This window comes from Chaetodon trifascialis, chromosome 3 (assembly GCF_039877785.1).
Source record: "Chaetodon trifascialis isolate fChaTrf1 chromosome 3, fChaTrf1.hap1, whole genome shotgun sequence".
Taxonomy (NCBI): Eukaryota; Metazoa; Chordata; class Actinopteri; order Chaetodontiformes; family Chaetodontidae; genus Chaetodon; species Chaetodon trifascialis.
The window spans coordinates 10519822-10531737 of NC_092058.1; the positions used below are offsets into that span (position 1 = coordinate 10519822).

General features: G+C 43.5%; 1 protein-coding gene across 1 annotated transcript; it reads left to right on the forward strand.

Moving 5' to 3' along the window:
• The first annotated feature begins 587 nt into the window (after nt 1–587).
• Nucleotides 588–9123, forward strand: fam210b (family with sequence similarity 210 member B). The gene is made up of 3 exons (XM_070959879.1): nt 588–1276; nt 5210–5409; nt 7965–9123. Exons 1-3 carry the CDS (start codon nt 749–751, stop codon nt 8179–8181), a joined length of 945 nt encoding a protein of 314 aa, XP_070815980.1. The 5' UTR covers nt 588–748; the 3' UTR covers nt 8182–9123.
• Nucleotides 9124–11916: the final 2793 nt, after the last annotated feature.

Sequence of the window (11916 nt, forward strand, 5' to 3'; positions counted from 1 at the left end):
AGTCAGTGTAATTATGTTGTTTTGTTAACTTAATTTCTTTGTTGTACCTTCAGCATACTTGTACATGTACATTTTTCTTTTTTAATGGACTGTTTATGTCTTGATTTTGTAATAATAATAATAATCATTTAATTTCTGGTGTCTTTTCGCTCCTCCTCACCAGGACAGCGTGTCCGGACATTACCTACCAGGTTAATACGTTAATGAATAAAGGAATTGCCTCAGGATAATTGTAGCAGTAGTCAAGACTGAAGCTGCTCCTTCTCTATCTGGAGCGGAGGCTAATCCATCAGAAAGCATGCAGGTAAATAACAAATGGACCACTAATCAGTCAACAGCCTACAGAGAACTGTATTTATTAAAGTAACTGGACTGCTTCAAACACACACACACACACACACACACACACACACACACACACACACACACACACACACACACACACACACACACACACACACACACACACACACACACCCAGAGAGGTTTCGTGATATAACTCAATTGTGAGAACACGGTTACACCTTTAAATGACCCCTCCCTTCTCCTCAGACTTTACTATCTGCGTTTGCGCGTCAGCTCTCATTGGCTGTCGGTGGTAATCGGTCAACAAGGGGACCGGAGGGAGACAGGAGGGCTCAGGGCAGCATGTTTACAGCTACTTACAGTCCTAATCACTTGTCGCAAACGATTAACTCGCTTTCCTTGACTGTTTTTCGGAGACGCTGAGCTCGATTCAGGGCGGATAATGTTTTTGTGTCGGCTCTCTGCATCGGCTCTGGATCAGGCGTTCAAGCCAGCGGGCTCTTTTCTAGTGCAAGTTAAAGCAAACAGACTGAGAAACGGCACTTTGTCATTACACAACGGCCACACGCTTCAGGGACACCGGCGATTCTGCGTGTCTGTCGATGGTGTCGATTCAACTCGTGTGCGCCTGGGGAAACCACAACCGGAGTCGCAATCCTGCCAGAACTGGGAGTCCTCGTCCGCTTTTGTAGTCACGGACTGGGCACACTTGGACCGTGTGGCAGCTGTAGCTGTGAATCTCTCCCAAAGCGTGCAAAGTGAAGCCGGCAAATCAGGCGCTCTCAGGCAGCCGCTCGTCCATGCGAGCAGGCGCTACAGCAGCAGAGGAGAGCCGGTGTGTAATGTTCTGTTTACAGGTAACTGGGGGGTTTCCAGTCGACTCTGCGCCACCAGGACCATGCAGACCAGAGCCTCATCCACGAAGAGGAGCGACGCCGGCGAGGGACAGACGGCTGCCAGCAACAAAGGGGTAATTTCAACAAACCGGTTGAGTGTTTGTCTAACCCCAGTGACCAGGAGAGAACAGGTCCGAGCGGCCGTGGGGGACTCCCCGTGTGGCTCTGTGTCCCGGTGGCTCCAGGGCTGACCTCAAAACCATGAAATATGCATAAAGCTGCCTGCCTGCCTGCCTGCCCGGGCCTCTTTCAGTATCAGCCATCATGTAGTAAGCAGGCAGGCTTGTTATACAACACTGCATGACGCGCACAGCTGTGTGGGCCGTCGACATGTGCAGGAAAGTCACAGTAGTTTGTGCATAACCGACCTGTAATCACAAGCTAAATCTGATGTAGCAGAAGTGTCATTTACAGAGCTGAGAGCGAGCATGCTGACTCACTGTTCAACATGCTCACTGACACCTGACTCTTCAGACTGCACAGGAAACAAATGTTGGCTCCTTTTTATGGAAAGCCATAAGAATGAGTCAGTCCAGGCCAATCTAGTCTGAATAAGACATGAATTCAGTGAGCACATTGACATGCGCTCATTTAGTGGTAAGTCAACTCCAGTGATGTGGAAGAGAAGTAAAAAAAAAATGTGGGTGAACCTGCAGTGAGCAGTTCTGTTGAGGCACAAAATACTATTCTACTGCTGTGTTCTGTATTCTCCTTGGTGCAATAAGGTTCACTCTCAATAGGCTGTTTCAATATAACATCACATCACTCTTTTGTTGGGGTGCAAACTGCAGATGGAGGGCAGGAAGTGATTTTCTGCATAGGAAGCACTATAACGCACACTCAAAATGCTTATGTTTCGCGTTGTTTATGGTTGCTGAAATCAATCAAAATGAGAAACCACAAGGAGCTTTTATCGAGAAACAAAAGTTGTTCTTAAAGGGTGAAAAAGGCAAGAAAATGACCGAAAAACACCAGAAAAATGGCTTAACAGTCTGCGGTCTGGAGCGGCCTAGTCGGATAATGGTGGAAATGTTGTAACATTAGCTATCGTTTTAAATCTATAATGATAGATTTAAAGTAATCGCTACAAGCAACACGGCTAACACTTGTTAAAATGACGTTATGTTTCAGATATGACAGGTGAACGTAAATAAAGTACTTGTCATGTTTTATGACGATCCAGGCCTTTAGTGGCGTTTCAATGGACCTTTGCGTGTCATTAACCTTGCAAACAACCGTAATATAAACATTAATCCACAGGACAATACAAGCTACGCAGCCTAGCAAAAATGAAACGATAGTCATCCCAGTTTGACTTTCTCTTTTTTGAAGTACGGGCACATAAAGTCACTTATCTTTTCTGTTTGAGCCTCTGACCCCCCCCCCCCCCCCACTCTCTCTGTCTGTCTTTGTCTGTTCTTTGCATACCACTGTGACGTTGCATATCTGCATGTGTTTTCATGTCTGTGAAAAGCTGTTATCAGATACAGCAGTGCCACTGTTCCCCTCCCATACACCCTCCCTGGCACAACTCCCTTTTGCCACTCGCTCACATGACCCTCCCACACTGCTGCTGCCTTTACTTTTAGCTCAGCCTGACTCGCCTCTGAAAAGCAAAGGCCTGCTCCCTCGCCCACTCTGGACTTTCTATTGTCCATTGTTGGCAGGCCAGTGAATACGTCACCAAGACTGTGGCTTCATCCAGGGGGTCTGGGGCCAAAATTTAGCAGGACAAATTGCAGCGAAGAGAAAAGATCTGTTTGTTTTCTCCTGTTCCTTTCTTCTCCTCTTGATTAACTGTCTAACTCAGGCCTACAAAGACAGTCTGAAGCAAGGCATGGACAGATATGAATTAAAGTCATTATATGTCAGGCCAAATGTTGCACATTGCAGTGAATGGACAGCAGGCTGCATCACAGTTGGATTTCTGATTTTGTTCAACTGAATGTCACATTTGCAAACATCTCTAAGACTGTTACACCACTGCCGCACTTTCATGTTTCAAAGCTAATACAGAAGTATTCTTGGTACTTGGTAAGAGTTTTCAGCTTTGTAGGTACAATGTCAAATTTCCATCTAAAACTAAATGCATTCCTTACGGGCCTGAGCTACTTCCTGTTTTGTCAGGGAAGGACTGAAGAAGGACTGCCTGTTGGCAGGAAATATATTTGAATTGCGTGACTTCCAATTGAACCACTGGACACGATGCCAGCTGCCATTTTTACGGTTTCATTTTCAGTCTACCAGCCCTAACTATCAAAAAGAAAAAACAGTAGCTTTAATCATAGTGAAACCTCCAATGAACCTGAAAGGGCCATATAAGTGCTTTTTTGTTGTAATGGCATTTGGTTTTGAGGGAGGGATATGATTTTCACATATGACAACAATTTCTAACCAAATGACTGTACAGAACAGCACAGCTTTATTAGTCAATTCAGTATTGCAGCTTATTCTGAAGTAGAGAATAGAATAGAATAGAATAGAATAGAATAGAATAGAATAGAATAGAATAGAATAGAATAGAATAGAATAGAATAGAAAAACTGACCCCGCTGTGCTGACATCTTCAGTTCTGATCTGTTAAAACACTTTGTGCACTACGGGGTCTGCTGCATTAAGCATTACTACTGTAGTAAAATGCAGCCCACAAGGTTTTAGTCAGTGGAAGGATTGTCTAGTTACATGCTGTGCTGCTAACATGCTGCAGGCTTTCTCTCTTTTTACATTCCTGCTTCACTTGCTGCTCTGAGTCACATCTACACCATCAATGCTCTGTGGTGGTCTTAGCATTGTTTAGTGTGTTGTAGTTCACTAATCTGCTTTACTGCCAGCACACAGTGGAGTGACCTGCCTGCTCCCCGCTACATGTCAGACAGCTGGATTGTGCCTGGTGCTTGTTCATCTTGGAGAATGGTGTGTGTGTGTGTGTGTGTGTGTGTGTGTGTGTGTGTGTGTGTGTGTGTGTGTGTGTGTGTGTGTGTGTGTGTGTGTGTGTGTGTGTGTGTGTGTGTGTGTGTGTGTGTGTGTGTGTGTGTGTGTGTTTGTGCCCTTATGAGAGGCTCTTTGTATGTGCGCTTGTGAGAGAGAGAGTGATGAACTTAGTTCATGTGAGTGTGTGAAAGGGTGAGTGATAAAGTGAATTACCTAAAGCACACAGCAGCAGTCTATGTTTAATCAGCTGACTCAGCTGCATGATGAATAGAGGGAGCTCGTAAAAAGTCCAGACTTTGTTTAACCTCAGCTTTCAACTAGATGACGCGCAATCACAAGTGTTTTTTTTAATATACTTTATGATGATGCATGTATTTCTATATCTGACCAAAAACTAAAAATAAAGGATGTCTGTTGTAACTCAGTGAACTTCACATTTGGTTTGCTGATTCTGCAGAGCATCAGGCAATTCTGGACTTACCAAAAGATAATTTGATTTGTTTTGATAAATTGTGTAATCAGATATTGTTCTTGCACTCAGAACAGCTCAGTGACTCAGTACTACCTTGCAAAGGCAAACCGCAGTAACATTAAGGTTAAAAGGCCACGACTGGAATTGTTACATACGTATTTCATGAGACAAGAGTAGCATGTCAATGTCATGCTTCAGTGTCACCCCCAACACCAAACACACATCGTCAACTCATGGAAAGCAAACTTAAAGGTAATAATTGGCTGCTTGTTTGAGCTTTTCTGCCTCATGTGTTTACAGCCAAAAACTGTGTCGTCAGTTGACCCAGAAGAAAAGCCTCCATCTTGGAGCTCATCAGTTTTGACATTGGAGGGGTGCAAGTGGAATTTGAATGTGAGAAATGTCACGATTTTGTATGCAGAGCGGAAACTATCACCACAATTTTCAACCACTTGCTCTTTGCCATTCATGTCTTTTCTCCATTTTTGTCTAGATGTGCACTCTATCTCCTCAGACATGTTCTCCAGGGACTAATTCTCAATTCATCCTCCCATTTCATAGTCCTGCTCACTTCCTACTGTTTTGCTCTTTTTTTTTTGTCCAGGAGGAGCAGAATTTAAAGGAGGCCTCAACTTCTTCCTCATCTACTGCGAAGGCCCCGGGGGAGCCGGAGCCAGACGTAGAAAAACCAAACAGGACCCAGCAGCTAAAGAAAGTCTTCAAAGAGTATGGAGCAGTGGGAATTTCCTTTCACGTCTGCATCTCCCTCATGTCCTTGGGAATGTTCTACCTCCTTGTATCCAGGTAACAAAACTCAGATTATGACTCTTTCTACAGGTGGGGGGCCAGTGGCCACATGTAGTCCCCATTTTGTCAGAGAGTACATCAGAGATAGATTAAACTGAAGTGCAAAATTAATAAAATCCACCCATAAACATGTACTTTTACCTTATTTGTTCCCATTTCTTTTGTTTTTGAAATGTTTTTTTTTTTCTTTTTCTTGTTGCCTTAATGTAGATTCTTTGATACAAAGTCAAGATATGTCAAGCATGGCCACAATTTGACACAATTTGAGACTCAAAGTGTAAGAGCATCTTTCTACACGTTCACTGATCCTCAGCAGGAGAAGGAGAAATACTTTGAACGAGAAAGACAGAAAGATAGACCATAAACCATAATAGTTCACACTGAATGTATACAAGGCAACATATTCTGAAATTATCCCCAAGTATTGAGAGAAAATGTTGAAAAACACTGACTGGAATATAAGTAGACAAAGCAGGCTGAAGAAAAATAACTCTGAAATGTATCAGGCATCACTTACAGATATTATCCAGCACTGTGAGAACATCCGAGTGTAACATTTCCTTTAAACCTAAAGACACACACAGGAAATTGCTGACCCGTGGGCCGCTTTTACACAGAGGAATGCAAAATGTCTGGTGCAAAGGGGACTTGTTATGTGAGAGAAGGCAAAGTACGAGCTCTTGAAAAATCCATTCAATCAGCCACATTAATACCAGCCCTGCTGTTGCTGAAATACTACTAGTGGGCTGAAACAGACACAGACACTGAAATCATGCTGAGCGCGTGAATAAAACATGAGTTCATTCTCTCATCTTGCAAGCAGTTGTTAGACTTTACAACAGCACATGCAGAATTGAAATTCTTTGACAGCTGAAGCTAAATACATTTCAACTCTGCTTTTCACAATTCCTGACATTTAATCCTCGTAAACATTCCCTGTCTTTGCTCACTTAGGATCACTGCTTTATTTTCAGAATGTGAAATGTCACATTCGTAGTGGAGAATTATTTATTTCAAGTTGTATTTCTTCATCACATTCCAAATGGGTCAGAAGTCTACATACACGTAGTATTTGGTAGCATGTGTAACTGCTACGAGTCAGGTTGTAGGCCTCCTTGCTTGCACACCTTAAGCCATTTTGCTACAACTTTATGCTTGAAAGTATGCTTGTGATCTCTGTCCAATTTGAAAACCCACCCACCGACCAAGCTTTGACTTCCTGGCTGATGTCTTGAGATGCGAAGATTCAACTGTCTTTTGCATTTTCCAACCTGCTATTGATGGTGACAGACAGTGAAAAGCAAACGCAGTGCAGCATAACCTCAGTTTTGGCAAGAGTATCAGTCCAAACCATTTCCAGGCCCTTGTCTCCGTGTGACTGGACACATGCCAGGGGGTTGAATACCAGAGAGACTTGGCAGAGATTATCTGACATTTTAGATATCCTTGTATATCTGATAATAGCCCTTAAAGTGAAAGCTGACCCTATATCCATCAACTGTAGAGCATTATCACTGTGTGGCCACAGAGCCGACATGTAGGATGCTAATACAGTGTCTGTGCTGGATAAACAGTTGTCAGGGTGCCGACAGTTCTTTATATTTATCTGACTTAAGTTTGCTGAGTGCGACTGAGCTGTTAATGTGTGAGAGAGATGCTGTATTAATTGAAGCAGCTCTAAGCCTCGTGTTAGCACATTCTTCACATATTTATTCCCTGAATAGCTCAGACGAAAATGCCACGACGCTACAAAACTGTCTCATGAAGGCAGAGAAGCATGTAGCTTGTTAAACCCTATTTGATTTGTGTGATTCCATACTTGCAGTGCCTTATATGCAAATCAGTTTAAGTGGGTCAGAAGGCTGTAAAATAAGCTATTACACAAGAGTCTTCAATGAAAACAGCTCCCCCTTGTGGAAATGTAGCTGGCTTGCACTTCTGACCACTAAAGCCGGTTGGCCTTGTTTACGTTACATTTAATCTCTTGAAATCCACGAGGATGCAACCAGCCAGGAGCAACAGCTAAGTGGTAACAGAGAGAGGTTGTTCCTGCAGCATGAGGATTTTAGGATTTATTTTTTGGGGGCTCTGAAGCACCTGAAAGTTTAAATGATGATTTTTCTTTGAGCTGTTTTCTAGGAAATGTTTGTTTTTGCTTTGTGGACTGTAATAACACAGACAATAGCCTTAAAAAGTTGCATGAGGGGTTACATGGCTACAGCTGTTGAATGTCAAAATGTAGTCTATTATAAGTAGTAGTCGTAGTAGCAGTAAAATTATTACTTTGTAGACACACTCATAAATTCTGTATTTGATTTAAATTTAGCTTTTGATTTATTTCTTGATAGTAAAACAGACTGATACAAGACACTTGGTCAACACACACATGCTGAGGGAGGCATAGCCTGAAACATCTGTGTGTGTCTGTGTATGTAGTGAGTGTTGTCAATATGTAAAAAGAAGAAAAATGTAAGTAGACAATTTGTGAGTGATCGGCCTAATAAGAATTCTTTGTACTTCTAACCACTTTTCTGTGTCATTTGTCTCGCCAGTGGGATCGATATGGCGGCCCTGCTGTGCAAACTGGGCTTCAGCGAGGCAGTCGTTCAGTCTAAGATGGCAGCAGGGACGAGCACGTTTGTCCTGTCCTACGCCATCCACAAGCTGTTTGCTCCGGTTCGCATCAGCATCACTCTGGTGTCAGTGCCTCTCATCGTGCGCTACTTCAGAAAGACTGGTCTCTTTAAACCACCCACACCTGCACCCTGATGACCCCTCTCTACTCTACCCTGCTGCCTCATTAAGCAACAAACATCCTGACTCTTAATGGCCGTAATTAAAACGCCTGTATATATCCTTACTCATTTGCCTTTGTCCAGAAATGCCTCATCTTTTCTCAGTTGTGGTTGTGAATTCAGGTGAAGTGTTTCCTACATTAGTCCCAATTTTAACAGAATCAAAGTGTTAAATTGTGTTGCTGTAGGATTACAAAGTCTGTATTTGAAGTCATGCCTTAATATATGTGCATTCCAAAAAACAGAAACGAAGGCTGAAAAAGCTCAAATATTTATTTACAATCTGAAGTATGATCAGGGATTTTAATTTTCAGTTGTAAGCTCTTTCAGGAGGCAGATTTGTCTGTTAATGCTGTGAAGGTTCCCTGTGGGGACAAGTGGAAAAAAGCTGATCTCTCTCCACTGCTGACTAGACCATGTTCTGGTGTTCTGTGAATCAGCAGAATAATTTGAGTTTTCTGTGTCTCCTACCTCTCTCCTGTTCCCTCCTTACTTGGCCCTGACTCTCTCTCTCCTGCACTCTTTTTATTCTCTGCTATTGTTTTGCTTCCCTCCTATGTCTCTTCTCAGCATCCCTCCTGGCATCCATTTTTCTCCTCTTGTATCCCTTTCCTGTTCCTCTCCTCTCGTTCTCTTTACCTTCTCTCCCTCTTGTTCTTTGCAAATGCCACTGCCCAAGCGCTAATTTGGAGTACAGTAATCTCAGAGTGAAGCTGATTGTAGTTCATTGCAAGCTTTGGATGAAGAATGTTGGTTTGTGAGGGTTTATTTTTCTGATTGAATAGACTGTATTTAACTATTAAAAGGGAATGTTCTCTTTTATATTTGGTGTGTTTTTGTTATGAAATAGCATCATCACACAATTTATATTTGATTTGATGCTTTAAAGATTAAAGTTTAAAGAAATCAATATTTATTTTACAGACTTCACTGTTTTGATTCACTCTCACTGCACTCAGCAGCATTTTCGGCTGAAGTGGCAGCTCTAAAAACCCACCATACACTGCCTGACCAGTACTACGTGGCAGACAGGCAGAGTTGGCCACTACCTGGTGAACACTGGAGCCTTCAGCAGCTAAAGAGCCAAATATGTCAGTCTGAAGGTGGTGGAGAGAAAAGCAGCGCTCAAAGGAGGCTGAATATTGGCCAGAAAGACACCAGCAAAATGAATATGATGTTGCTCTGTACACACCATGAAAGAGAAATCTGTGGTGAAATCTCTGGCATATCAAAGGTAATATTTTTTGGCCTCATAGGGGCAGGGGAAAAACGCTGTTAACACAAATCTGACATCAGTTTAAGCAGAAGGAAACTGATTTGTGTTAAAAGTTTTCAGATTTGTTGCATATTTTAAATGCAGACGAACTGGTTGCACTTCTCCTTTTTTACCACACTGGGGAGCTCCTGAACTATAAATACAACGCTGTTCTTTCCTCTGACGCACCTGCGGCATACAGCTCACTCTCTCCCAAGATTGAATATCTTTGTACTCTTAATGTCTTCAAGATAGATACAAGTGCCATATCACAAGAAGGAGCATCACTCCTCAAGCTTATCAAACTTCTTAAGTTTTGTTCAGTGTGACAAATTGAGCCTCTACAAAACATTGATAAAGTCAGTGAAGGCATTTTGTGGAATGACTCAAAACATTAAAAAAAGTGTACATTTGTTTTTGTCACAGACACATAACTGGATAATACTAAAAAAAACTAAGAAAACTACGTGATCGAGGTTATACTACCTGCATAAGGGGTTAGGTCATCATACACTGGCCAGTTTTAGAATTCATTATTTCTTGCTCTGTTCTAACGCAGCAGGTATGGCACCATCTCTCTCTTTCCTCGTTCTTTCCTTGAAGGTTTGATGGGTCAGCCAGCACAGCAAGCAAACCTCAGCTGGTGTGGTGTCCCTGAAGATCTGCAGTGTATTGAATAGTAGCTGCCTTGAACAAGACCTTATCTCCTGTGTGTGTGTGTGTGTGTGTGTGTGTGTGTGTGTGTTTGACTGAGAGAGCTTCTTGGTAAATAATTCAGTCAGGAGAGTTGTATAAGGAGAACTAAGAGTGCAAGGTGGTCTGTGTCAGATATCAACCCCCGTTTTTCAGGAAGGAGAGCTTTGGCAGCACTGTGACACGAAATGATACAAACCGATGTGTGTGTGTGTGTGTGTGTGTGTGTGTGTGTGTGTGTGTGTGTGTGTGTGTGTGTCTCTCTCTCTCTCTCTCTCTCTCTCTCTCACATACATACACACACACACACACACACACACACACACACACACACACACACACACACACACACACACACACACACAGGAAGAAGGAGAAGCCTGGGTCTCATTAGCCATGATGAGGACAGGGAGCTGCCATCGCCTCTCCATCCCCTGCATGTCCCCCATGGCTAGGAACAAATTGGTGACAGCGCTCCCAGCCACTCTGTCGGGCTACCTGCGATGCACTGGGCTCTGTCAGGCTCCTCTCCTTCCACACTGCTGTGCATTTGTGTATCAGTGTGTGCGTGTGTGTGGAAATAAAGCTTGCACACAGACACTCACACAAGAATAAGAAGAGAGGGCAGACCAGCTCCTTGGTTACACTCGCCGTCACCTTTTGCTTGGCCCAGAACTGAGCCTTGATACGAGTGCACCACTTCATCTGGTCGGCCTCAAGTTTGATGAGGGGCCCCTCCCCCAGCACAAGGGGTTCAAGGGGGTTCAAATCCCGTGCCTTACCTCCCGACTTGTGCCTGCTGCACCTTTTTATTAAAAGTCAGATACACCATCAGCATCACCACTGTCACAGAAGCATACACAGTGAATCCATTATGGCTGTATATTCAGACCCAGCCTGCATTTCTGATACAAAAGTTGGAAGGCGCGCGTGTGTGTATAGTAGTCGCAAAGTGCTGATGCATGCAGTGATATATAAACACGACAGCACATACCTCTTCACACACACACACACACACACACACACACACACACACACACACACACACACACACACACACACACACACACACACACACACACACACACACACACACACACACCTTATAGGCACACTCCAACCCACTTCCTGACAAGCTGCCTTTTTTCCCTTGCACCTTCTTTTATCTAATTTCTTCATTATTATTTTTTTTCTCGCCATTTCCTCTCCATCATTTTCTGCACCTGCTCATTATCTCTCCTTATTACCTTTCCTTCACCGTCTCCCCATCTCCTGACCCGCTCAGTAAACTTGTTAGCCCTCCAGAGTGTCAGTGTCTAGACGGAGAGGCACCTATTCCGTCAGCCTCGCAGGTTCAAAGACATCCTGTGAATTTCTTTACAGGAAGGGCTGGCATAAAGTTTTAAGATGCATGCAATAATACACACTGCATAAACAAACACACACTTATTCTCTCTCTTTCTCTCGCCTGCTCGCAACCTCCACCTTTTTTTTTTTTGGCTTTCACCCTCTTTTCCTCATATTTTTCCGGCCACTCCTCCCTCTCCCCCACCTCACTGTCTCACCCGAACATTTCCTCTTTTCCTCCCTCTCCCCATCTCTCCTCTCCTGTCTCCGAGTTAAGTTTAGCAGATGCACCTGATGGCAGCATCATCCTGGAGCACCTGTCAGCTGTCTGCCTTCATCACGGCTCCTCCGCTGCCACAGGGGCCACGGGGAAGTAAACCTGGAGACAGTCGCTACTATCAACAGCTGCATCTT